Source organism: Monodelphis domestica, chromosome 5, assembly GCF_027887165.1.
Source record: "Monodelphis domestica isolate mMonDom1 chromosome 5, mMonDom1.pri, whole genome shotgun sequence".
NCBI classification, from domain to species: Eukaryota; Metazoa; Chordata; class Mammalia; order Didelphimorphia; family Didelphidae; genus Monodelphis; species Monodelphis domestica.
The window spans coordinates 102,131,813-102,159,199 of record NC_077231.1 but is presented as its reverse complement, the minus strand read 5'-3'; the positions used below and the strand labels follow the sequence as shown (position 1 = coordinate 102,159,199).

The following is a 27,387-nucleotide window of genomic DNA, read 5'->3' as shown; positions in this document are numbered from 1 at the left end:
ATGATCCCTCTGATTCATTTTAACTCAAATATCAACTCCTTTATTCCTGATATGTCCTGAGTCCTCTCAGCCTCCCTCTTTCTCTAAACCATTCTTCTCCCTTTTAGTACTCTATACTGGTCCCCTTCCTTAACCAAATGGTGCTGGAAATCTAAGTGTGTTCTACTAAAGAAGAAAGGAGTCATTGTTACCTTAGTGAGAATTAGTCTGAATCGCCCAAGTGTGAGTATTAGCATTGTAAAGAGTCCTAGTGCAGAAAAAAGGACAACAAAAAAGAAACCCTAAAAAGGGAATGACAAGCTCCAGAGTCCCTGGATAGAAGAATAGATGTTATTATAAAGGAAAAGATTAGATAAAGGAGAGTCCACGGCAAAAATCCACCAAATAGAAGGAGAGAAGAATCACAGGGGGTAATTGGGTGAAAGCCAAGGGAGGAAGAGACTGAACATCTTATAGTCTGCCCATCCAAGAGAATCATTGGATCTTGAGTTCTGCCAGCAGATCACCAAGCTGGCAAGGAAGCAGGGTAGCATTGTAATGGGGGAGTTTATCTGGACATCCTCTGGAGCTCTGTGTGTGTGCTAAAGCAGAGAAAGTAAGGACTTTCTCAATTTGTTTTAGTGATAATTCCATCCTTCAGAAGTTGAATGATTTGATGGTGGCATCAGCTATGCTGAACTTGATGTTGACCCAGGCAAAGTAGAAGGAAGGGACACCTTAGGTGAAAGAGACTATCTAGGGAATGCAAGCTTGATGGGGGCAGAGACTAGCTCATTTTTATCTTTGTATTTCCAGTGCCCAATACACAATAAGAGCCCAATAAATGCTTGTGGATCCATTCATTGGAGCTAATGAGGAGAGGGGGTACAGACTGTACATAATCCAATACATAACTAGACTTTGGAAAAACAGATTTTGAAAACTCAAGGGAAGGAGAGTATAGGATCTCATAGCCTGAGAACCTACTGGATGGGTTGATGAGAGAGAGAGACAGAGACAGAGACAGAGACAGAGACAGAGACAGAGACAGAGACAGAGACAGAGAGACAGAGACAGAGACAGAGACAGAGACAGAGACAGAGACAGAGAGAAAGGTTCTAAGGAAGATGATTTTAGGGGCAGCTCTAGGTGGCTCAGTGAATAGAGAACTCAGCCTAAGAGATGAGAGGTTCAAATCTGGCCTCAGACACTTCCTAGCTGTGTGACCCTGGGCAAGTCACTTAATCCTCATTGCCTAATTTCTTACCACTCTTCTGCCTTGGAACCAATATTCAGTAATCAGAGGGTAAAGGTTCAAAAACAAACAAGCAAAAGGAGAATACAGTTATGAGGACACAGACAAAGCAGTGTAGCACTGGAAAGAAACTGAACTTGAGTTGGAAGACATGGAATTCAAATCCCATTTCTGATGCTTCTGACCTGCATAACCTCAATTTTCTTGGGCCTCAGTTTCTTTACCTGTAAATATAACTAGATGACCTTTCAAGTTCCTTCCAGTTCTAAAGCTATGCTCCTATGACTTCTGACAAGAAATCATCCTAAAACCTAAAAAAACCTAAAAATTCCTCCTGAGATAATTAATGGATATAAAGTGCTTTGTGACACTTAAAGTGCTTTAAACACATTGTTATCCATATCGTTGTGAGGAATGCCAGTGGTCCCCATGGCAGTGGCTGAAGTGCCAGTATCAGAGTAAAGCGCAAGACTTATGATTCCCAGACCAAAAGCATGTCTAAACTTTCACACTGGACCAGTGATAACTGCTCATTTGTGTAGGGTGTTATATTTTGTTGTTGCTGTTGTTCAGTCCTGTCCGACTCTTCATTATAACCCATTTGGGCTTTTCTTGGCAGACACTGGAGTGGTTGGTCGTTTCCTTCTCCAACTCATTTTAAAGATGGGGAAACTGAGGCAAATAAGGTAGAGTGACTTGCCCAGTGTCACATAGCTAGGAAGTGTCACATATGTCATTGACTATGTCTCACTACAGGATCTTCTCAGTGAGATCACATTTTAGCCATCCATAGAAGAAAAACCAACAGGACAAAGAAATGTATTGTCAGTGCCCTGAGGTTCAGTTGGATGGGAAGCCTATTCACTGAACAAAAGAACAGAGGACAGACCTGGACCCGGCTTTAAGGGCCACTGGTTGAGATGCCCATTTTACAGACGGAGAAACTGAGAGTGGCCACAAAGCTGAAGTCATTTGCAAAGGGCTCTAAGCTAGCACATAGAACAGCCAGGATTTGGAATCAAGTCCTTAGCAGGTCTGGGAGCTGGCACTACGCAGTAGCTTCCCCAAGGATCGGGTCTACGCAAGCTTTCCTTCTGCGCCTGCGCACTGAACGCTCTGAACAAAGGACCGTCGAAGTTGGTGGAAGTTGTTGATTTATCGCCCAGTTCCTCAGGCGCGTCCCAGGCAGCTCTAAGCTAAACCCCGCCCCTTTCCCTCCTTCTGAGGCTCTGCCTTCAATGTCGAGGCCCCTTTCTCTTGATGGACGGCGCCATACGCCAATCATCAGTCCGGCCTCCTCCAAAGCGTCTTCTCGAGGGCGGAACTTCCTGCGCCGGTTGCTAAGACAATCTTGTTTCCCTCCTTGACAACGCAAGGGAGGCGGCGACGGCGGCGCTGGGGGCCCGGCGGCGGGAGCAGGTGAGGGCGGCCCCGGGGGGCTGGGGGAGGGCGCCCCGCGGCCGTGTCCGCCCCCGAGGCCGAGGCTGGCCCCCTCCTGTGGCTTGCACGGCGCCAGTTTCGGAGCCCCGGGAACTGTGCGGCCTCGGCCCTCAAGCTCCGGCTGCCTGCCCGGCGCCCACCGGCCCCCAGCTCCAGCCCAGGGGATCCTCTGCAGCCGCCGCCGCAGGGCTGGCCCACCCTGGCGAGGCGCTGCCCCCGGCCGGCTTCAGTTTACCCGTTTGTAAAATGAGGGACCCGCACTTATTAGCCCCAATCCGTGATCTGGGCCGCTGACCTCCGGGAAGCACCTCTTCTCCCCCCCCCCCCCCCCCTCCCGACTGTACTTCAGTCTCCTCATCTGTAAACGGAAGGGGTTCGGCTAGGAGATCCTCAAATATCCCTTACATTCCCGGATAGATGTTCCGTATTCAAATCCTGACCGGGCCTCTCACCAGTGTGATTCTGAGAGAGTTCCTTCACCACTTGAGGCTCAGTTTTCCTCATCTGTAAAGTGAGGTTGGCATGGATGGCTTTTTAGGGCTATTCTCGTTCCCCGCCTAGGTCCCAATGACTCCTTAGTGCCAAAATCCCACTTGTGTTCCTTTTCCAAAAATGGGCCATTTCTGATTTTTTCTAATTCATTTTGTTCAAAAATTTCTGCCCAGTCTCACACTTCATTCCCTTCCACATCATCCCCCCTCTCTCCTGCTTTGATTCAAAGACTTGTGCCTTTGACCTCTCTTGTTTTCGCTGACAACTTGACCCTTATCCCTTCTTTCTTTCCGTAATTTGGATTCTCTTTTTATCCAATAGATTCTTCTTCTTGCCTGCAGATTTGTTCTTTCCTGTCGGTCTTTTAAAAGCACCTTTATTCTTGGACAGCCAGGTAATTCAGTGGATAAAGAGCCAACCCTAGAGATGGGAGGTCTTGGGTTCACATGTGATCTCACAGACTTCCCAGCTGTGTGACCCTGGGCAAGTCATGTAACCCCTCTTGGAACCAATACATAGTATTGATTACAAGATAGAAGGTAAGGTAATTCTTTTTTGTTGTTGTTGTTCCAAGGTAAAAGAGCAGTTGAAAGTTGGGCAAGAGGGGTTAAGTGACTTGCCCAGGGTCACACAGCTAGGAAGTGTCTGAGACCAGTTTTGAACCTAGGACCTCCAGTCTCTAGGCCTGGCTCTTAATTCAATGAGTGTCCTATCTACCTGCCCCAATATACAGTATTGGTTTTAAAAGGAAAGGAAAGGGTTAAAAAAAAGAGAAATAACTTTATTTGATCCTTCCCTCCTTTCAAACTATTACCATTTAATTCCTTTTTCCTTCCTTTCTTGGATTTTTGAGTTTTGCTTCCACTCCCTGCCCACCACTATTTCTACTTTCCCCCACATTTGCTTCTACTTTCTCCACTTTACTTCAGATTTCCTCATCCACTCACAACTGCTTTCACTTTCCTGTCTCTCTTTTCTAATATCCCATTTATTTTCTCAATCCTTTGCAATCTGGCTGACTTCCTTACAGTCTACTTGTCTGAAACTACCCCCTACGATGATTTCTTTTATGCTAAATCCATTAGCCTTTTTCCGTTCCTAATATTTCTTGACTTTTTCCCAGTGTTTGACACTGTTAATCACCTCTCTCTTCTGGATATTCTTAACTCTAAGGGTTTCTGTATTAGTACTTTGGTTATTTGTGTGCTATATCTGGAGCATGATCTCTTCTATCTCTCTACACTGGCTTTCTCAGTGATCTCATCACATTCCATGAGTTCAGCCATCATCTCTGTGCAGGTGACTCTCTTGATCTACATACCCAGGCCTCATTTCTCTCCTTAGCATTAAACCTGAATCTTCACCTTTTGTGTCATCTCCAACTCAACAAGTCCAAAATGGAACATGTTCTTTTTCCTCAACCCACCTCTTCTGACTTACTAATTCTTATTGAATATACCACCAGTCTTCTAGTTACCCACCCCCCAAAGCCTTGAACATATCCCTTCCTTCTTATTTACCCCTCATATCCAATCAGTTGTCACTATTATTCATTTTGCCTCCACCAGTCCTCTTGCATCTGTTTCCTTCTCTACATTCCCACCACAGGCACCCTAGCTCAGTTCACCTCTCTCTGCTGGTTATTGCCATAACCTCCTAATTGGTCTTTTTGTATACAATCTCTCCCCTCTCCAGGCTATCCTCCTTACAGCTGCTAATTTGATGATCCTTAAGCCTCAGGCTAACTTCCTGCTCAAGAAATTTCCTTATTACTTCTAGAACAAAATGTCAACTCCTCTATTTGGCATTTAAAGCCTTCACAATCTGACTGTAGCCTGTGTTTCCAGCAGACTACCCATTACTCCCCCTCACATACTGGTTCAGCCAAACTGGCCTACTTACAGTTTCCCCATTCAACATTCCACCTCCCATTTCTATGACTGTATGTCTTGTCCCCTTTAGCTGAAATGTTCTCCAGCCTCACCTTGGCCTCTTAGCATCTCAGGTAACTTTCAATGCTTAGCTCAAAGGCCACCTGCTTCAACAGCCAAGTGAAACAGTGGAGAGGATGCTGTAGATGAAGTCTCAAAATTCTGCCCCTGGAATTTGGTAGCTTTGTGACTTGGAGCAAGCCTCTTACCTCTTTGTGCCTCAGTTTCTTCATATGTCAAGTAAGGGGATTCAACTCTTGCCACTATCACATCCCTTCTAACTCTAAATCTAGGATCCTAATTCACCAAGTTCTTAGCACTCTCCAATCACTTTATATTTATTTTTCATATGTTTGTCTACCCACATGTCTTATGCTTCTGGTAAACATAAGGAGGAGAGATGGCCATTCCTGGCATGTTAGAGAAGGCAGAATGGTAATAATCAGTTTCATTTAATTGGATGAAGCAGCACAAGGGAAAGTTAGGTGAGATGAGACTAGAAAGTCTCATGGAATTAGAAGGGATCTCACAAATCATCTGGCCTTGTGCATGTCTGAAGCAATGGTCCTGCCATAGTGTCCTTTCTGTCCCACCACTATCACCTAAGAGAGGCACTCATTCCATCTTGGATCCCTTGTCAGAATAACTCCCTATCTCTTATCTCTGCCTGTGATGTGTCCTACATACTGTTGTGTAATCTTCCCCAAACATAGCTCTGCTTATGTTATTCCTTTGCCTTGAATCCCTGAGAGCTCCCCGCTGCCTGCTAAGAAAGTCCAATGCATCTGTCTGGCTTTCCACCTTCTTCTCCCACTATTACTGTACACACACATCTAAGGGTTGAACAAATGCAACTACACTACCAGATACAGGAACTAAACACTCCTTTAACAAGCTCTGTGGTTTTCTGCCTTGCTCATACTGATGTCTCCATCTGGAATATTCTTCCTTTAGCACTTTTCCTATTTAAATCCTTCCTATCTTACAAGACTCAGCTGAAATGGCACCTCCAGGAAGCCTCTCCATCTCTCTCTCTCTCCATCTCTCTCTCTCCATCTCTCTCTCTCTCTCTCTCTCTCTCTCTCTCTCTCTCTCTCTCTCTCTCTCTCTCTCTCTCTCTCTCTCTCTCTTTCTCGAATTCTAGTACATTTTGTTCATACTTTTTTTAACCCTTCTATCTTAGAATCAATACTGTTTATTAGTTCCAAAGCAGAAGATCGGTAAAGGCTAGGTAATGGGGGTTAAATAACTTGCCCAGGGTCACACAACTAGGAAGTATCTGAGGCCCAGTCTGAACCCAGGATCTCCTGTCTCGAGGCCTGGCTATCTACTGAGCCACCCAGCTGCCCCTTCATATGTTTCTTATGAGACTTGACTCCCTGATTCACTTCATCACTTTCTTTCTTGTATCTAGTTCTTTGTGACTTTTGTTATATAAGATGGTGCCTTTTCCTTGCTACATGCTTCCATGAAAAGAACAACAGACCTTGATTCAGAAGACTCAGCCTCTTATACTCACTGCACCAAAAACTTGCTCTGTGTCCTTGGGTAATTCAGTCAAATGTTTTAAACTTCAGTTTCCTCATCTATAAGTGAGGGCTTGGACCAGATGGTTGCTAACATCTCTCATACTTCTAGAGTTGGGATCTTTGAATCCCTTAGCCTTTGTACTATAGGGCCCTACACTTACCTTTCTTTCAGTAAAAAGAGAGAGAGGAGAGGCTATTACAGGGATGGAGGACAATGGGAACAGCAACTAGAGACCACACAGGACAAAATGAAAATGACAGTCAGTGAGAAGAACTCCCATTTGGCTAGGAAAGGAGAACAGTGTCAAATGAAATTCCTTGGCCTCCCAGGACTTTAGAATTGGAAGAGATTTCAAACGTCCTCCAGTCTATTCTGTACCTCAGCTGGAATACTTGTTTGTCTCAATTCCCTGTTGGATTTGGAAGTCATCAAAGCCAAATTCAAATTCAAAAGGCCCATCACTTCATTGCCCTGGTTTCCTTTTAGAGGCCATCTGTAAAATTAAGGGATTGGTCTAGACCAGAAGTGTCAGAAACATGACCCATCAGCCACCTGTGGCCCATTACACTACCAGATACAGCCAAGTCAGATTAAAATGTAACTGGGAAGGACAGTGGCTAGAGAGCCAGACTGGGAATCAATAGGTCCTAGGTTCAAATGTGACCTTAGACATTTTCTAGCTGAGTGACTCCAGGCAAGTCACTCAATCACCATTGCCTAACCCTTACCTTGGAGTATCATAGCCTTGGAACTAATACACAGTATTGATTCTAAGATAGAGGATAAAAGTGGTTTTTTTTTAAAAATGTAATTAGGAAATGTCTGACTAAATAAAAATATGATAAAACATTGCATTATACTTTAAAACCGAGTCACTCTGTGGCTGGTATTGATTTTTATGTGCCCCAGGAAAGGTCCCCATTCCTATCTGATTTTGACACCCATAATCTATACCTCCAATAAAGTCCCCTTTGACTTAAAATCAATGAACCCTGGATCTCTGGATTACAGGTCTTGAAGTAGCTCCTGAGTCAGATAGCCCTTCCCTCCCTACTGGCCTTTTGTGAGACCGAGGGGAATAGACTTCAGACTCACCCCTTTCCCAGTACAGGGGTAGTGGAGCATCCGATCTTTCATGTGACAAATGTTTAGCCCCTTCGAGAAGACAGTGTGGAGGTCTCGGTCATGGCAGTTGACGGCCTTGTAGGCACTGTATAGACACCCCCTACCCCCAGCACTAGAGAACTGGCATTCAAGGGCCTCATTTCCTTAATGATGACTTTTGGAGTTCTCAAGGATCCTTGGCATGTGCCTGAATGTTCAATGTTGCCTTGCTTCTCTGCCAGTGTTTGGCCAAGAGGTGGAAGAATAAGGGTTATGGGAAAGGGAGAGGAGATGGCCAGAGGTATAGTTGTGGGTATGTGTATAATGATATGAAATCCAAGGGAGATGAACAGAGACCTGGGTGATCCTTGTGTGTAGTTTATTCTGTGGTTGCTGGATTACCTAGAGGTGTGTGGGGGTGCTGCGTGTCTACACTTCTTTGTTACTCCCTTCTTGATGAGAGTGTTCTGTGCACAGTTGACAGCAAAAAAAAAAAATCCCACATTTATTAAATGAATGAATGAATGGTTGAAATGGGGAAAGGGAACATCCTGCTCTCCATCCTACCAGCGTGTTCCAGAGAGCTTCTAAGAAACCAATTATCTCCCTTTTCTCATAGTTAGAAATAGTCAATATGACTGAGTCTGCCTGTAGCCTCTATCTGGGGTTTTACAGTAAACTTGAGAGAATTGTGGGGAGAGGGTCTTCTGCAATAGAAGCATTTCATTTCTGGCCCCCATATAAACTTGACTGTGAATGGGAAGGCAGTGGGGTATGATAGAGTAGAAAGAATAAGAGGTAGGGAGCCTAGAGCCCAAAGGTGGGGGCTCTGGGCGGGGGGCTGGTCTCTCTTCTGGCCCTTGCTGGCTGCTTGATCAGGTGAGCATGTGTCCCAGCCTCTGATCCCTCTTCTGTAAAATGAAGGCATTAGACTAGTAGATCTGTGGGGAGGTGCCTAATAAGTGCCTGTCATATCTGTTGGCAAATTATAAATGTTTACATAGTCAAGGTCCTTTCTAGCTCCTCTAACAATTCTGATTTGTAATAGTCATCCTAATGTTTTCTGCAAGTAAAACTCTAAGCAAGGGCTTACTTAGGTCATTGCTTTTAAGCAAGAATAAGAGCTGTGTCTCATTTTGAAATGTCTGGGACATGTGGCAACTAGGTGGCCTAGTGGATAGAGAGCTAGGTCTGAAGATTGGAGGTCTTGGCTTGAAATGTGACTTAAGACACTTACAGCTATGTGACTCTGGGCAAGTCACTTAACCCCCATTGTCTAGCCCTTACTGCTCTTCTGTCTTAGAGTTGTTATTAAGACAGAGAACAAGGGTTTAAAATTTTTAAAAAGGGGGGAGGGAAGAAAAAGACAGAGAGAATCTGATCTCCTGGGCTCCTGTTGCCTAGGAAAAGACCTCCTTTGGGGTGGGCACCCATTGTCAAGGTTGTTAGAAAGCTCCTGAGTAGACAATGTCTTTGAGTAGGCTTTGTGAGAACAATCAGGAGAGAGAATAAGACTGAATGCAAGGATCAGGAACGTCAGAGGTTTGGTATTCAAGAACAGGAATGGATTTTGTGGAAGCAGGCTCCTGCATGTAGCCTGAAGAAATCAGGATCCGGGCTACAACCGCATTCTAAATTATTAAAATGCTTTCTTTTAAGCCTGACCTGATTCCTTTCTGGCCCTGTTAGCTCATGTTCATTGGCATGGAAGATTAATAAGGTTATTAAGAATTAGTTACACAGAAGGACCCAAAGGGGCTTTGAAGAGTTAGTATTCTTGACTTGGTGACATGGGTGGTGCCCAAATTTATTTTTTTTATTTCTTTTAATATTTTTAAACTAAATCAAATTGAATCAACTTCTTTCAGAAGAAATGAAAGAAAATCATGATTCCTAGCCATCTAATTATCATAGCATCATCCTTTTATATGGCTTTACAGGGTAAAAATGCTATCTTCACACATCCCTTTCACATTTCAAATCCCCATCGAGGTTTCAATATATCACAAATTGGCATTAGAAATTAAGTGAGAATTGGAGAGGAGTTTTGCAGGAACCACAGAAGACACACAAAATTCAGCAGACAACAGAAAATCTTAGAAACTCATTTTTACCTAACATTGACCTGCATATAGTCTATGACCAAATACTTAACACAGATTTTACAATAAGATATTGTAAATACCCCATAAAAGAAAAAAAATCCAGACCTTTTTTGGTACAAAGGGAGGACCAAATCATTTTACTGAGATTTTCCAGATCATGGGAGCACTGTCCCCCTAACTGCTGTGATGTGGAGGGGGTACCTGTATAAACATCACCATTCCCATTTTACAGATGAAGAAAGAGGTTCAGAGAAGCTGTGACTTACCCAAGGTTAGTCAGTCAATTATCATCATAATTGATATTTCGATGGCACTTTAATTAAAGTTTACAAGGTACTTTCCTCACAACCTACTGTGAAAGCAAATGTCATTGACCCTGTTTTACAAATGAAAAAATTGAGGTTCAGGAAGTCTCAACTCATTTAACTCTATATTTGTGTGACTTTTGACAAGTCCCACTTTGACGTGTGCTATGCAAATGTGAGTTATTAGAATGAGGAGCAGAAAGCTGCCATCTTTGATATGCCATTTTGTGACATTTCCATGGGATATCCTTGGTTGAGAAGAAGCCCCTTGAGATGTCTGGATGGCCCTCAGTATTTTAGGATTGCTGTCAGGCTGCCAACAGCCTCAGTCTTATGTTGAACCTTTATTAATGAAGGGAAGGTACAAGTAAAGAATATGTTCATAGAGACTGGACTTGGAATGAAATTAGAGGTGCAGCTTAGCATTAAAGAGGAAAAAGAAAGTGATGCATGTGGATTTTGTAAGGTAAGAATTCTGAGCCAAAGTAAAGGGAGGTTTTACTTGGGCAGTTGACAGCCTTGTGCCTAGCAGTGGACAATAGTCACCAATCTTGATCCAGTGAACCCAACCTTGGACATCAGTGGAGAAAAAGAATGGCTGACTGCTTGGCCTGTGGAGGAAGAGGCCACAAGTTGAGGGAGACAGGAGAAGCTGTGTTTACTTAGAGAAGCCTCATCTCTGGGCCAGCTCCCAGCCACAGCCTGTGGGGGTAAAGATAGAGAGAGCAGCTAGAAAGGACCTGCCCATTGACAATAGTCTTTTATTGGCCAAGTAGCTGAAGTCAGTGGGAAAATGTCACAGAAAATCAGGGGCATCAAAGAGTTGAACTGACTAATCAGTTCCCTGCCTGGAGTATATTAGTCTAATAACTCTCCCTTCTGAAGTCTCTTGATTAACCCTTTGTCTTACATATTTAGAGTACTATGGACCACCACCGGATTATATCCATCCTACTAGGAAACTCATAGCTCACTTCAGCAACTTCTCACAGAATGGGAGAGAGAGAGAGGGAGGAGACAGACAGACAGCAGAGAAGGAAGAAGACAGGAAGAGGGATAGAGAGAGGGGAAGAGTGGGGGGGGGGAGAAAGAGCAACTTACTATGTGCAAAGTACTTGGGATACAAATTCAAATAAACGAGACAGAGAGTTCCTGTCCTCAAGAAGCTTATATTCTAATGAGGGAAAACAGCCCCTAAAGGACTTTTGTAAAGAAGAGAGGAACAGGAAAGGCAGGAGCCAGTAGAAGGGCTAGGGCCTCTGGAACTGGAGAGTTGATCAGAAGGTTTGGGCCTCAGAGCAGAGGATCTCAATCAAAAGCCTCCTGTATGGAGGACTCTGATTTAGCTATACTATCAATCTAGTCAGGATGGACAAACAATATTTAACAAGCCTGCCCTACCCCCAGAGACTTCTGACAGATGATACTGGGGCTTCAAATGTTATACTCCCAGAATACAAACTGGACAGGTTTCAATGTATATCTACCATTACAAAGGGATTGTAGCTTGCAAGGATGAAGGGGATACCCAAACTGGAAAAATCATCAGCTCCCCAGATCCTAGAATTGGAAGAGAACCATAGAGTCCACCAGGTTCAACTTCATCATTTTATAGCTAAAAAAACAGAAACATGGAGATTAATTAACCTACCCAGAACCACATAGTAGCCAAATGTCTGAGATTGGATCTGAACCTAGAATCCTTCTGACTCCAAGTCCAGTGTTTTATCCACTACCTCCTTGAGGGATTCGTAGCCACCATCCAATCCAACACATAAGATCATATAAGGTCTCAGAGGAAAGACTGATTTTGATGGAGGATGAAGAAACACTTCATGGAATAAATAAGGTGGTTTTTAAATTCAGCAGGTAAAGAGGAGAAGGGAAGATCTGAAAAGTTATGGGGATCAATGAGAACAAAACCTCCATAGTGAGAAAGTATAGGTGATATCCCAGGACACAAACCTTGCCTGGATCATAGTGCATGGAGAGGAGTTAGGTGACTGTAAGTCTGGAGAGGGAGATGGTACAAGATTTCAAAGATCTTGGAATGCTGAATGAAGGACTTTGAGCCTTATTCAGAGAGCAGCAGAAAGCCATTGGAACAGAATGATGTGACAAGAATCATGATTACAAAAGATTAGTATCAAAGCTGAACTAAAGCTTCATTGAAGGGGAAAGTCTAGAGGCAGAGAGAGCTCTTAGGTGGCTGTTGCCTTAGACCAGCTGAGTGAAAATTGGAATTAGTAATAGAGTAGAGAGGGCTGATGCCAGAAACTTGTATAGGAAAAATTGACAGGCCTGTCTAGGTATGGTGAGAGAAAGAGAACACTGAGGTTTCAAGTGTGGATGTGACAGCAGATAGCTGTGCCTCAGGCAGAAATGGTGGACAAATGACTTCATTTTGGTCATATTAAATCTGAAGTGCTGTTTGGTCAGCTAATCTACAGACAGAGTTCAGGTCTAGAACTCAGAAAGGCTGGAGACAGAATTTGAGAGATCATGTGTATAATAGTGGTCTTTGAAGCCAAGAGAGCATTTGCCAAAGGACAGTATAGAGAAAAGAGGGCCTAGGGAGGGGAGAGGAGAAGGGGCGAGCCAAGGATGTGGAAAAGAAGCACTTGGAGAAGGAGAATCTGACAAAGAGTAAGTGCTCTTTGTCAGGGGAGTCAGGGGAGAGGGCATTTAGTTGCATGGTGTGGGTTAGCAAGTGCCATATTCTGCGGGAACCAAGGAAGATAGAGCCTGAAAAGGGCCATTGGATCTGATGATGGGGAAATCACTGGTAACCTTTGGAAGAGGGAGGGGCTTCAGTGGAGTATCGGGGGAGAATGCCGGGTGGTAAAACATTGGAGTGAGGGTGAGGAAATGGAAGCATCCAATATAGATAACCTTTTTAAGGAGTTTAGCAGTGATGGTGAGGACAGAGATGGGCTGGATAGTAGCTGCAGGGATAGAAAGAGAAGGCTTTTTTAAGGACTGGAACATCAATTTCTTTGTAACCATAAAATTCCATGTATATGTCAATTTGTCAGGAATTGTTACTGTAAAACACCTAGGAGCAACACCAGTGAATTTATGGAAAGAAATCTGCCAAATTATTGGAAGTATTTCTGATGAAGATAGAGAAGACACAGGCCATTCTGCTCAAATGTTGAATGTACCATTCACTATCAGACATTTCAATAAATACTATTGCTGCTGCTGCTGACCATGGGATTATGTAGAGGCATCTAGTCAAGCTCCCTCTCTTTACAGATAAGAAAAATGAGGCCCAGAAGTGACTTTCCCAAGGTCTCCCAGTTGGATCAGTGGCAGGGCTGGAAGTAGAACTCAGGTCTCTTGCCTTCCAGTCTTCCATGTATGTAGTGCCTTAAAGTTGGCAAAATCTTTTCACATACATTATTTCATTTCACCCTCATCTTGAGGTACGCTAGGCAGGTATTATTATCCCCAACTTACTAATAAAGGAGCAGAGGGTAAGGGAGAAGGGTGAAGTTAGAATCACACTGTAGAGTCAGGCCTATAGACTAGAGAGTATAGAACTCTCTAAAGGCGCTCTAAAGAGTTTGCCAACGAGCTAGTTGGGCTTCAGCCTTCCCATTACTCAGAGGGAAGCAGTAGAGGTGGGGAGAGCCTCCTGGGCTGCTGCTCTTCTTTACTCACAAGAAGAGTCACGGTGCCCAGCACACTGTAGGCTGTTGGCCCATACTTGTTTGTTAACTTGATGAATCGTCTAATATCATCACCTAGACTGTGCTTAGAGTATTGTTGGCATAGGATCAGGCGCTGTCTCCCTCGTGAGAGCGTGGGCTCACAGCATCATATCAGTATGTTCTTCCCGAGGTCTCAGCATCTCATGTTGACTCATCCTCCAATCTGCAGACAAGTTGGCCATTTGGGAAGGGACAGTGGAGGCGTTAAAACGGAGGTGTAGGGAGGGGGGATCAGATAGTTTCTATGACCTTTCTAATTTGTAGTTTTAAAATCAACTTTCCTTGTTCTGGTTTTTCCTGTTTTCAGCAACATCCCCTGTGGGGGAACATTTTCTCCCATCACTGAGACATCTGGGCCTGCCTCCTTAGCCTTCCTGGCTCTCCTAATTGCTACCATTAGCACCTCCCCAGGAGTGCTCCTCTTTCCTCAGCTGCTCACAGTGGAAAGATCATGGGAGAAGAAGGGAAGAAAGATGATGCAGATTATAAGAGACTACAAACCTTCCCTCTGATCAGAGTAAGTTCTGGGAGGGAATGAGAAAGGAACTCTGCCTTGGAGAAGGGACTTTTGTGGAAACAATCTTCCAGGACTTCCTCTCTTAGTCTTCAGGGATCCTCTCAGAGCTCAAAGTGTCTTCCTTCAGCTCTAAGGCCTGATTCAGATATTCGCTGAGGTCGTGCGAGATGCTGGTGTGCTCTGTAACTTCTGGGCTGATTAGAACTAGAAGAGCCCTGGGCTTGCTTGGGTTGTCCTGGCTCTGCTGGCCGTGACCTTGGGCAAGTCAGGAAATCCCTCTGTGCCTCAGCTTCCCCACCATGGCAATGTTTATCCTTTCTCATGCCTTATTGATCTAGGAACACTTGCATCATTTCTGTACATAAACTGTGGGGTCTTCTCTCCCCTCTAGTGCTCAGATTTGCTGACAAACCAACCTTCCTCTTGAGTTCAATAACAGTTTTGGGGCCTTGGCTACCTGGCAGGAGGCAGCATTATCTTGTGCTGAGTTTTCTGTTTGTCCTTGCTTTCTCCCCCAGCACTCAGACATGCCAGAGGAGATGAGAGTGGAGACCATGGAGTTATGTGTCACCGCCTGTGAGAAATACTCCAACAACAACGAGGTACCTGTGGACCTTCAGTTACAGCCACAGATGAAGCAGTCCCCAGAGACTCAGGGCTGGGTCCCTGTCTCCACTCGACCCTGATCTTGCCTGGCCTGTGTCAGAAACAGAGAGGTTCTGATTGTGACCTGGGCCCTTGCTGAGAGGACTTTGGGGATTCAGGCTTTTCTGAGAGAAGTTCAGGTCATGTCAGCGTGGCCTTTGCCAATGCCGGCCCTAATGGGGGATAGTGATTGTGGCTTCTTTGTCCCTGGCCTAGCTCTAGAGAATGCTTGGGGAGCAGGGTCTCGAGCCCCAGGATGGATGGGTGCTATGAAAAGAAAGATCCCAGGGAGAACCAGCCCTGTCCATGCGCATACAGGGTCAGTGGCACCCTGACTTCAGCCTTTCCTGCTGAGGCCCCCTGGGAATATAGGGTTGGGACAGTCTCTGAGCCTGACCAACATTCCACAGGACAGGTACGGTCTCCTGCCTCTGGCAAGAGCTCCCTAGCATCAGCATGATAATAGGCATTTCCATGCAAGAGAAGGGCTATAACACACCCTGGGACAACCTAAGCAGGGTCACTGGAACATAATAGCTCCCACTGGACACATGAGCATACCAAACCTCAGAAAGGTTTAGGGCCTGATTCCACATCCTCGGAGGAGAGATTCTAGCCAGAACTCCTGACTCCAAAGGTCAGTCAGTCTATCATGCTGACCCCCACCAACAGCATACCCCTAAATGCTGGGCCTCAGGGGAAGGAATGCTGGACTTGAATCAGACTAGAAGCCCAGCTTCTCCACTTGTCTGACTCTCCCTTTCCTCATCTGTAAAATGGGGATAAGAATATTTGCTCTAGAGACATCACCAGTTTTTTTGTTTTTAAACCCTTACTTTCCATCTTAGAATTGATACTGAGTATTGGTTCTAAGACAGAAGAGTGGTAAAGGCTAGGTAGTAGGGGTTAAGTGACTTGTCCAGTATCACACAGCTAGGAAGTATCTGAGGCCAAATTTGGACCAGGATCACCTGTCTCCAGGCCTGGCTGTATCCGCCAAGCCACTTGGTTGCCCAAATATCACCAGTTTTTAAGCTAGAAAGAGTTCTCCTGATGATACATGGTTCTGATGCAGATACCCTGCCCCCTGTCACTCCACCGAAGAAGTTGTGAACTGTACGTCGGGGACACCAAGTGCGGTCTCCATGTGGGCCGGTTGAGCACTCTCCATGCTATCCCCCTGGCCCGCTTCTCCCCATGAGTACCAGCCTCTGACCCTGGCCTTGTTCTTTGCAGAGTGCTGCCAAGATGATCAAGGAGACCATGGACAAGAAGTTTGGTTCATCCTGGCATGTGGTGATTGGTGAAGGCTTCGGTTTTGAGATCACCCACGAGGTGAAGAATCTGCTGTACCTATACTTTGGGGGCACCCTGGCTGTGTGTGTCTGGAAATGCTCCTGACACAGGCCCCCCCTGCCCCCTGTACCCCCTTCCCCATCCCTCCAGCTTTCACCAGGGGTGGGGCAGCCTCAGGCAGGCCCTGGCTTTGGAAGGGAAATGTGGGGTCTTTTCTTTTTTATGTTTGTATATCATGTGTGCGTGTGTGTATGTGTGTGTGTATGTGCGCACTTGCCCAGGCACCTGTGTGCATGTGTGTTCAAGTGTCTGACCCCAGTTTTCCTACTGTCTCACTCCAAGAGTTGGGATATCAGAGGGCAGCAGGCTCTGGAGCAGGTGGATGAGGGGAGACTTTCTTCATGGAAAGATTCCCCCAGATTGGACTCTTAGTAATTTGGAAAGGGAGGAGGGCCCCATGCTGCCCTTGGCCCCTCAGATCTTCTCTTCCCATAGCCTTTCAAGAGGTTCCACAAAGTCCCTCCAAGCAGTGGCCCTTGGGCCACCCCTGTCCACTGGCACCGCAAAGAAGGAGCTCTCTTCCTCATCTTGAGTGGCCATATTCCGTTGGCCAAAAGACTGAATCTCTCCTTTGGGGGGACAAGTGATTACCTTCCTTTGGCCTCCCAAGAAGTGGGGAAATAGCAGGAACTCCCCACTTGACCTCAGAGTTTACTTACCCACTGCATCTTAAATAGACTGGTGGCAGAAGCAGCCTCCCCCACTTTGGGGTGGAAAGGGCCCAGCCTTTCTCCTTTTCTCCTCATCTCCTGCCAGGAAGCCAGTTCCACCTTTTTACACCTCTGTAGCCACTGGCAAGAGGGCTGGAAACCCTCCCAAGTCATCACAGGGCCTGTTTGGAGGGGGTGCCAGGTTTAGTGCTAGGCGAGCAGCCTACATCACCCTCCCTTACAAGGCCTACTTCCCCAGGGGCCCCCCAAGGCTGCTAGTTACTTAGTCATCAGGGACCCTGTATATTTGTACTACTTATTTCTCTGTCTTGGGTTTTCTATGTGATTTTTTTGAGTGTGGGTTGGAGAGGGGATTTAGTAGAAAGAGAAACCTAAATGTATTTTACACAACCGTTTTATTTATATGAATGTTTTTGGTTTTTACAATTAAAGTTACCAGAAACAGATTCTAATCTTTATGCCCCTGAAGCGGAGTGAGTTGTGTTGTAAACGTGATGGGCCCAAGATGGGCCTCAGCGAGCTGAGGTGTCTGGGAAGAGACCATTATCCTGTAACCCAGCGTCATCCCCAACCAGAATAACTTCTCCCACACTGTGGTATCTCGAGGGACAGCAAAGCCTTGGTCTTGGGCATCTGAGCCTTCTCCTTCCATGGCAGAAATAGGAGGCCCTTGAGACAGCCTCCAAAATATCCCCGCATCTCCTCCTGCCCCATTTCTGTGAATGCTGCCCTGGTCCATCTCAGATCCCTGATCCCCTCCATGTTCTCTCCCTCATTTGTCACCTGGAACCAGTTGTCTTGTCCCATGACACCGACTCCCAAACCCTTCTTAACTATTACTTCCAGTGCATCCCTTCTGCCCCCACCATCTTCCAGGCCTCCATCCCATCTCCCCTGGAGGATCAGAAGAGTCACTTCCCTGGTTTGCTAGGCTGGACATAGTCCTATCTCTGCAGTCCATCCCATACCCCCAGCTCCAATCATCTCATCCCCTGCTTTTAGACAGACCTTCAGTGGCTCCCCATCACCCACCAGATAAAGTACAAGCTTAGTGTGATGGGGAAAGCCCTGCCCCCGCCTCACCCTTCCTCTTCAGGCTTTCTCCTACCCCATCCCTTGTCATTTGCCAGTGCACAGCCATCCTCCATGCTCATTCCCCAACTTCTGACTTCTGTCTTTGCTCTCATCGCATTCTTGGCCTAAAATCTTCCCCCAGCCTTCCTCCAGTTAAACCCCTCAGGACCCAGTCCAAATCCTAGCTCCTCTAGGAAGTTTGTGCTCAGCCAAACCTCCCTCCCTACTGAGCCTCCCAGCCTCTGTCCTTCTCACGCACTGCCCCTCACTTAGTGTTCCACGAGTTTGGTCTTGGCTAGTGCTAGGACCCCAGCCTCACCCCCGTGGGCAGCGACCATGGTTCACTGATCTCTGTCTCCCCTACACTCCCAGCACGTGCTGTCCCACACATTAGGGACTTGGTCTGTGTTTGTGGAACTGGGCTCAAATCCCATCTCTAATGCTCACTGGGTAACCTTGGGGAGTGTCATTGCCTTCCTTGGGTCTCAGTTTCCCCATCTGTAAAGGGGGGGGTTGGACCAAATGCTCTCTAACACCATTTCCCCTCTAACGCTAGGTTCCCATAGCTTCCAGGTGGGGTTGCAGCAACCTTGGGCCTGCATTTCATTGGTGTCCAACCTGCCAGATCAGACTGGAGGGCGGCTCTCGAGGGCCCGTCAGAACAGAGCTCTCTCCGTGGGGAGGATTGGGCGTCTGGAATGGGAAGGGAGCCTGCCTTGATTTGTGTAATGGGCAGAGCCTCATTCCCATTTCACAGACGACGGTGCGCCCGGCACGTTAGGTGACTTGTCCGGAGTCACACAGATGTAAGCATGTGAGCCCACCTGTGTCCACTGCTCTACCCCAAGCAGTCCGGCTGCTGCCCCCTCTTCCCCCTTCAAGCCCTCCTTTCCTCCAAGTACAGAATTAACAGCCTCCCCTTCCCAGGGATGAATGTCCAGCAAGATCTAGTGGGCCTGTGGGGTCAGGGTAGGGGGAGCAGCGGGTGTTCTGTGCCTGGAGGATGTATTGGCCTCGGGTGTATTTGGCTTCTCTTTAGCTGAGGGACATGTCCGCATGGGTGTCATCTCTGCCCTGCCAGGTGCCCTCCCAGGCAAGTGTCCTTGAATTTGTTTTTTGATATGCCGTTAACTTTAAAAAAAAAACAACAAACCCTCACCTTCCGTCTTGGAGTCAATACTGTGTATTGGCTCCAAGGCAGAAGAGTGGTGAGGGCTAGGCAATGGGGGTCAAGTGACTTGCCCAGGGTCACACAGCTGGGAAGTGTCTGAGGCCACATTTGAACCCAGGAACTCCCGTCTCTAGGCCTGGCTCTCAACCCACTGAGCCACCCAGCTGCCCCCACCATTAACTTTCAAAATAATATAGTCCATAGCAGTGGGGTGGCTCAGTGTATAGAGAACCAGACCTAGAGACAGGAAGTCCTGGGTTCAAATTTGACTTGAGATACTTTTGTGTGACCCTGGACTGGTCACCCAACCCCATTGCCTAATGCTTACCACTCTTCTGCTCTGGAACTGACACTTAGTATTGATGCTAAGGCAGAAGGTGGGGTTGTTTTTTAATAATGACAGAATCCTACATATTTTATGGGGCAGCCACGTGGCCCAGTGGATAGTGCCAGGCCTGGTGTCCAGAGGACTCGTCTTCCTGAGTTTCAAATCTAGCCTTGGACACATCCTAGCAGTGAGACTGGGGGCCAAGTTACTTCACCCTGTTTGCCTCAGTTTCTTCATCTGTAGAGTGAGCTGGAGAAGGAAATGGCAAACCATCCAGGATCTCTGCCAAGGAAACCCCAAATGGGGTCATAAAGAGTCGGGCAGCACTGAAAACAACAACAAATGTATTTTATGCCTTTGACGACATGGTTCTGAGAAGGGATCCTGTGGCTTCACCACTAAGGGGGGATCCAGGACACAAAAATCCCTGTTTTAAATAGACGGGTCCCTGCCCTACTAGTGGGCAATACAAGGAGTCTCGGGAATGTAGAAGAGACCCCAGCAGTCTAGACTGCTGGCCAGTGCTTTTCACTCAGACGAGAGTTTGCCCTTTGCAGCTTTCTGCCTGGGCCTTCAGCGTTGCCACTTGAAGTCCTGCCCTCAGAGGCCCACAGCTCTCGGTCTCGGGCCCCGGTGGCCAGCTCTCTGGCTGTCGTCCGCAGGGTGAGGAGAAAACACCTTCCCCAGCACAGCTGCTGCCACTGCTGTGCCCATCAGCCTGCATGACCTGTGGAAAGACTCCTATCCCAGAGCACAGAGACGAGGCGCCACCAAAGACTCCTATCCCAGAGCACAGAGACGAGGCGCCACCAGTGGAGTCGCAGGCTCAGCTGGGACGTGGGTCTTGGCCCCAGTGATCCCACCCCTGGGGGCAGCTTCCCTGGCCTGAGGGAATAGTGTGGTGTCTGAAGAGCTGAACTTCAGCTGCAGACGAGGGATTCGTTCTCGCTTCTTTTTGGGTCACTTCTTTCCCCCCATTTGAGGTGTTCTTGGTCAAGATCCCGGAGTGGGTTGCCATTTTCTTCTCCAACTCATCTTACACACAAGGAAGCTGAAGCGATGGGGTTACGTGACCTGTCCAGGACTAGCTAAGATCCTGGAGCGGTTTGCCAGTTCCTTCTCCAGTTCATCTTACAGGTGAAGAAACTGAGGCATACCACGGACCAAATGTGCAGCCTCTGTCAGTATGGAGATGATGAGAAGCAAAGGGGAAATAAAGGGAAGACGTCTCGGGATGTGGCGAGCTCCCAGTTAGGGTGGGATGCCTTTGAACCTCTCTGCCTCTGGGGAATCTCACGGTGAATATTTCATGTCATTTTGGAGTCCGATTTCAGCTGCTTTCTGCTACCCACCATGAAAAGGGTGGCTTTGTGCTCAGCCGCTCACACAGCAGGGCCCCCTCCTCCCTGGAAACCAGGCCCACAAAGCCATCGGCCCTCAGGAGGAGCGCCTGAGCAGGGAAGCTTTGTTCTCTGAGACTCGCGTTCAGAGGGACTATTCAGTCAGACAATTATTACGAAGCAGCCTTTCAGGATTTTTAGGCTGATATTGGTGGGAAAGGTTCAAAAGTTTCAAAGGACTGTGGAGTCCCAGTTAAAAGGAATCTCAGTGCTCATCTCAACTTGTCTGCCTCTCCAAAAATCATGAAGCATTCCCTCATTTTTCCTTTTTTCCCCCTTAACTTTTACTTTCTGTTCTAGTAACAATGCTAAGACAGAAGGGCAAGGGCTAGGCAATGCAGGTTAAGTGACTTGCCCAGGGTCACACAGTAAGGAAGTGTCTGAGACCAGATTTGAACCCTGGACCTCCTGACTCCACTGAACCACCGAGGTGCCCCCCAGCATCCTTTTAAAGCATCCCCGATAAATCATCCAACCTCCACTTGAAGACTTCTAGGAACAACGAGCTGCACTTCTGGAGGCTCAAGACTGGACCTGTAAATGTATTGTGATAGGCACGTCCCAGGTGAGGAAACTCTGTCCACCAAGGCAGATGGGCAGCTTCTCTACAACTTACCTTATTTGGGAGTTGCCTAGAGCACTTGGGAGTCCTGAAACACAGGTCCTCGGGTCCAAAGTTGACTTTCTACCCACTACGCACGTGACTTCTTTTTAGGAAGATTTTTTAAAATATAGGTTTGACATTCAATCAAAGGGAAAAATAAATGTAGTCCTTCAGCTCAAAAAATATGGGTTTGAATTAATATTAATAGGATATTGGATTATATAGCCCAGCTTTTTTTTTTCAGTAAGATGGAGAAATACTTTTTGACAATTTTTTTTAAACCCATACCTTCCATCTTAGACTCAGTACTGTTTATTGGTTCCAAGGCAGAAGAGTGGTAAGAACTAGGCAATGGGGGTTAGGTGATTTGCCCAGGGTCACCCAGCTAGGAAGTGTCTGAGGCCAGATTTGAACCCAGGACCTCCTTTCTCTAGGTCTGGCTCTCAAACCATGAGCCACCCAGCTGCCCCCTGTTTTTCTTTTTTTTTTTAACATTCAGGTTTTCTCTCTCCCAACTCCCACCCCAGCAGTGAATAGGTTGATATAGATTATACCCACACTTTCATGTAATGGATATTTCCATATTGCTTATATCATAATAGAAGGCACATATCACATAACCAAAAAAAATATGATGGAAATCTAGTGGAAGCTTTGATCTGTCCTCAGACTCCAAAAGTTCCTTCTGTGGCTGTGGAGAGCATTTTCATCAGGAGTCCCCTGTGGTTATGTTGGATGATAGTTTAATCCTTCCCAGTCAATCACTGAACAGTATTTCTGTTACTGTATACTTTGTTCTCCTGGTTCTGCTCACTTCACTTTGCATCAGTTCGTAGAAGTCTGGCCAGGGTTTTCTGAACTCATTCTATTTGTCATTTCTTGTGCTGCAATAGCATTCCATGTATTCCATGTGGAATATATATACTACAACCTGTTCCTAACTCCCCAGTGGATAGACAAATCCTCAGTTTCCAGTTCTTTGCCACCACAAAAAGAGCTGCTAAAAATATTTTGGTGAAGATAGTTCCTTTTCCCTTCTCTCTGATCTCTTTGGGATTACCGAGTCAAAGAGTGTGCCTAGTTTCGTGTCCCTCTGAGCCTGGTTCCATATTGCTCTCCAGAATGGTTGGGTCGGCTCACAGTGTACCATATCCCAACTTTCCTATATCCTCTCCAACATTTAGCATTTCCCTTTTGGGCCATGGTAGCCAAACTGGTAGGTGTGCGGTGGTGTCTCAGAGTTGTTTTATTTTGCATTTCTCTAATCAATAGTGATCTGGAGCATTTTTATATGATTATGGATCATTTTAATTTCTTCCTCTGAGAACTTCCTGTTCATATTCTTTGGCCATTTTTCAACTGGGGAATGAGCTAGCCCTTCTTTGTAACTCTAGGGCCAAGACAAGATGAATCCCCCTTCCATGCAGAGCCCTTCAGGTAGTAGGAGAATCTTGTCCTCCTAAATCACCCCTTCTCCACACTAAACATTCCCAGTTCCTGCATCTGACCCTCCTGTGGCAGGGCCTCCAGACCCCTTCTCATGTTGGCCAATTGATTCTCCCTGCTGGAGAATCCTCCCTCTTCCCAGAACTGAACCTGGTGCTCCACGTGTGGTCTGGCTGGAGCAGAGGGCAGTGAGTTGGACATCTCCCCGGTTCCAAAAATGGGGTCTGAGATTGAATTAGTGTTATGGGCTTCCAGATCCCAACTCTGAGTAATTCTGCACTTGCAGACCACTAGGATCCCCAGGTTTGGCTTTACATGAACTTCTTGACCGTGACTCCTTCACCCTCATCATGGTTCCTAATTTCCCGGGTTGGAAGTCACAGATTTCTCTATCCTCTATCCCCTCATCTGGCAAAGGACCACCCTGCGGCAATGTCCCTGTGTAATTCAATTCAACAAACTTCTATTGGCACCTGCTATGGCCAAGGCCCTGTTCTGATTAGTCACCAGACACACAGAATCATGGGATCTTCCAGTTGGAAGGGTCTTTTTAACAAGAGTCTCCAACACGTGGGACCTCCAACTTCTGCTTGATGACTCTCACAATGGTGGGGACCCGCCACCTTCTGAGGCAGAATGTTCAGCTTTGGGGCAACTTTAATACTGAAGGAATATTTTCCTTACACTTTAAATTGACCTTTTGCCAACTTGCTGCCATTGTTCCTCGTTCGGTCCTCCAGAGCCAAGCAAAAGGGCTCATCCCTCTCCCATCAGCCAGCCCTCTGAAGACATTCTCATCTTTGTCCATCTTAAGGCCATACAGCTCCACTGGCACCCTTAGCATCTATGAGGTGCAGAGATCTGGAAGCTTCCATGGGGCTTTTGGCAGTGAATCATGGCTAAACCCACAATGTGATTAGAGAGGCCTCTGGTCCTGTTTGAGAGGGAAGGTTTGCATGTTGTCAGAATCTGGGACAATGGAAACTATCACTTAGAGACAGTTGCTAAGAAACTATTGCATCAGAGGAAGAGAGGGAGCCAGGAACTGGTCTTCTCTTAGGCCTGTGTGAGAGACAGAAGGTATAGAAAAGCTCACTGTCCCCTCCCAACACCAGCATCAAGAAAATGGGGAGTCAATGATGGCTTCCCTGGTGTAACTAGGGTGGGACAAAGGGAGTGATTGCTCTAGGGCCATGTTGGCAAGGGAGCTGCCCTCCACCCCATCTCCATTCTTGAGAATGGTTCTCCCATGCCCTGCCCCTCTGCCCAGCAGTCCAATAGGAGTGCTTCCTCCCTCCCCTGTCTGGGGTAAGGCTGGGGCTCATATGCTGTGTGAGGGTTGCAATTTGGGCACTCAGTATCTAAAAGGTTCGCCATCACTGCTCTAGGGCATTTCCTGGAAGAAGATTCAAACATTGTTAACCAGAAGGATAGAGCTGGGTTCTCCCTGGTCTTGGTCCAAACCTGAGTTTTTGCTTTCTGACCATCCTCACCCATGCCAGAAGTTATTCCTCAGGCCTATGGCTGAGGAAGTCACTACCCTTGGGCCTTTCCTGAGAATAACCAGAAGCTATATAGAAAGAGTACTAGATTTGGAAGCCATTCCTCAGGGTTCAAATTTTGGCCCTCCCACTTAATATTTGACCCTAGCATAAACAGGGTGAATGCTCTTTGGGCATTTTGGTTGTTTAGTTCTATCTGACTCTTCATGACCCCATTTGGAGTTTTTCTGGCAAAAATTCTGGAATAAATTTGCTATTTTCTTCTCTAGCTCATTTTATAAATGATGAAACGGAGACAAACAGAGTAAAAGGACTTGCCCAGGGTTACACAGTTAAGTATATGTGGCTGCTTTTGAATTCAGGTCTTCCTAACTTCCACCCCACCACCTAACTGCCTCTTATGGCATATTTTAATTTCAAAAAGATGGGGATTTGGAAGGCTTATTAGAGAGTCCATCTCGCCCAAGATATCCCTTCACTCCAGGACCTTCTACAATCCTCGTCCTCACTTATTATTTTTGCCTTGCTTTGAAGCCATACTCTCTGCATAGTGCTTAATGCCAGTTTGCTAAAAGCCTGAATAAGTGACATGTCCATGAAGATGCCAGGTGATAGAAGGCCCAGTGTTGGGCAGAAGGCACCATCCCTATGCCTCCCCCCTCCCCCTGGGTCCTGTTGGACTCTGGAGCTTCCCAGAGTAAGTCAAATCCCTTTTCTCCTTGAAAGACCTTCCGAAGTCTGGATTTTTCACTACTGATTAGAGAAATATGAAATAAAAAATGCTGAGATACCACGTCACACCTATTACACTGGAGGATGTGACAGTAAAAGAAAGTGATGAGTGTTGGAGGGGATGTGGCGGAACGTTGGGAAAGGACCTGTTTGTACCAAAAAGTATTTATAGCAGCTCTTTTTTGGTAGTGGAAATTGGGGGGATGGGATGGCCATCAATTGGGCAGTGGCTGAACTAATTATGAAATATGTGGGTGATGGAAACTATTGTGCGAGGAGAAATGATAAGCAGGATGATTTCAGAAAAAGCTAGAAAGATCCACACGAACTGATGCAAAGTGAACCAAATAAGCAGAACTAGGGAAAAAAGAACTCTGGGCTTTTTAAAGCATCTGGGGCATTTCTACAGAGACACCAGAAAGAGCTAATGATTTTTCTATCATGCCTGTGATAGGGTAGGTTTGGGATTCCCCAAACTTTTCCCAGTGAAAAATTCCTTTTGACTTCCTCAGAGCCTTAGGCTTGGGGGACAATATCCAAAATTATCAGGTGTCAACAGGAGGGGAACCAGATTGTTCTCAACACGACTCTATGTGTCTATGCGCCTCGCTTCCCTGGAATGCCCCACGAGGGAGGCGTATGGGTGGCAGCAGCTGTCAGCTCATGTGCCAAAGGAAACTGGATCTGGGGGGCTGGGCCACACTCTACCTGGCTTGGAGATCTGCCCAATCATTCTAGATTAAGTCACCGGAAACCACTCTTTGGATGACTTTCCAGTTCCAGAAAGTCAGTTTTGAAACCTTTGTGGCATAATACTTCATGTGTTTTTTTAAACCCTTTCCTTCCATCTTAGACTCAATACTGCATGAGGTAGATGGGTGGCTCAGTGGATGAAGAGCCAGGCCTAGAGACATGAGGTCCTGGGTTCAAATCTGACCTCAGACCCTTCCTAGCTGTGTGACCCTGGGCAAGTCACTTAACCCCTATTGCCTAGCCTTGGAACCAGTTCATAGTATTGATTCTAAGGTGGAAGGTGAGGGTGAAAAGCAATCAGTACTGTGTATTGGTTCCAAGTCAGAAGAGTGGTCATGGCTAGGCGATATCCTTTAACCTCAGAATTCAGCAGCATCTGCCATGGCTGAGGCCAGGAACAAAGCCTTCCCTTCCTTCGAGGAAAGGAATTGGGGAGAGGAGGGCAGAAACAGCTTGGGGGAGCCAAAGGAAGATGAGGAAGAAGAGTGTTCCAGGGCTGGGGCGGGGCCACCTGAGCAAAAGCACAGAAATGTGGCGAATGGGAAGCGAGTTGGCCAATTTGGCTGGGACGCGGAGAAGCCATGTAGAGTATGTAAGACCGATCTGGAGCTCAGTGCCAGAAGGAAGCGCTTATACTTTGTTCTGGAGGAGACAGGGAGCCACGGGAGCTTCTTGAGGAGGGGCATGGCCAGACCTCCCCTCTGGCAGCTGGGCGGACGCTGGAGGGGAGAGGCAGAGGCCCGCCTGTTGCCTCCTTTGTAGAGAAATCATTTTCCAGAGAGGTCAAATTGGGCCGTCTCCAGGGTCCTTCCCAGCCAGGTGGGCAGCCGGGAAAGGCTCGAGTCACTGTGGCCAGCAGAGCCCCAGCCGGCCTTCCAGCCCCCTCTGGGGCCTCCGCGGCCCTCGGGACCAGCTGGGCCAGGTGCTATCCCCCCACCAGGCTGCCCGGCCCTCGCACAGAAACACCCAGAAAGGGAGGCCAGGAGGCAGCGGGGCTTCTCCAGGCATGGCCCCCAGGCAGCTCCTGGCAAGAGAACGGGGAGCCCAGCCGGTCCTCTGCTCCCCCCGTGAGGCAGGGTCCGGGATCAGAGTCCTTACAGAGACCCCAAAGAGAAGCCTCAAGGCCTTATCAGAGGCAGCTCAGTTTACAGAGAATGTTGAATTGGGGCCTGGACAAGGCACTTAAGCTGTGGTTGCCTCCGTTTCCTCACCCATGAAACGAGGACGCTGTTGTTGTTTGTCGTTCTTTTTTATTAGCCCTCACTGTCTGACTAAGCATCTATAATAAGCACTGGTTCCAAGGCAAAAGAGCTAGGGGCTAGGAAATTGGG

The 27,387-nt window shown here is 46.9% G+C and overlaps 1 protein-coding gene across 5 annotated transcripts; it reads left to right on the top strand.

The window, feature by feature from the left end:
- Nucleotides 1–2,508: 2,508 nt before the first annotated feature.
- DNAL4 (dynein axonemal light chain 4) lies at nucleotides 2,509–17,504 on the top strand. 5 transcript variants are annotated; one of them, XM_056798954.1, is made up of 6 exons: nucleotides 2,546–2,653; nucleotides 3,488–3,560; nucleotides 13,400–13,502; nucleotides 14,165–14,374; nucleotides 14,893–14,976; nucleotides 16,256–17,504. In XM_056798954.1, exons 4-6 carry the CDS (start codon nucleotides 14,309–14,311, stop codon nucleotides 16,418–16,420), a joined length of 315 nt encoding a protein of 104 aa, XP_056654932.1. In that variant the 5' UTR covers nucleotides 2,546–2,653; nucleotides 3,488–3,560; nucleotides 13,400–13,502; nucleotides 14,165–14,308; the 3' UTR covers nucleotides 16,421–17,504. The 5 variants fall into 5 exon arrangements, with proteins under 5 accessions (XP_001367599.2, XP_056654932.1, XP_007503251.2 ...); XM_007503189.3 differs by lacking the exon at nucleotides 13,400–13,502 and having other exon boundaries at nucleotides 2,551–2,653; XM_007503190.3 differs by lacking the exon at nucleotides 3,488–3,560 and having other exon boundaries at nucleotides 2,582–2,653.
- The last annotated feature ends 9,883 nt before the right edge of the window (nucleotides 17,505–27,387 follow it).

Coding starts and splice junctions, on each gene's coding strand:
- DNAL4 (XM_001367562.4), top strand. CDS start 14,309: ATGGGAGAAGAAGGGAAGAAAGATGATGCAGATTATAAGAGACTACAA. Junction 14,375..14,892: donor AAACCTTCCCTCTGATCAGA/GTAAGTTCTGGG, acceptor TTTCTCCCCCAG/CACTCAGACATGCCAGAGGA. Junction 14,977..16,255: donor AATACTCCAACAACAACGAG/GTACCTGTGGAC, acceptor TGTTCTTTGCAG/AGTGCTGCCAAGATGATCAA.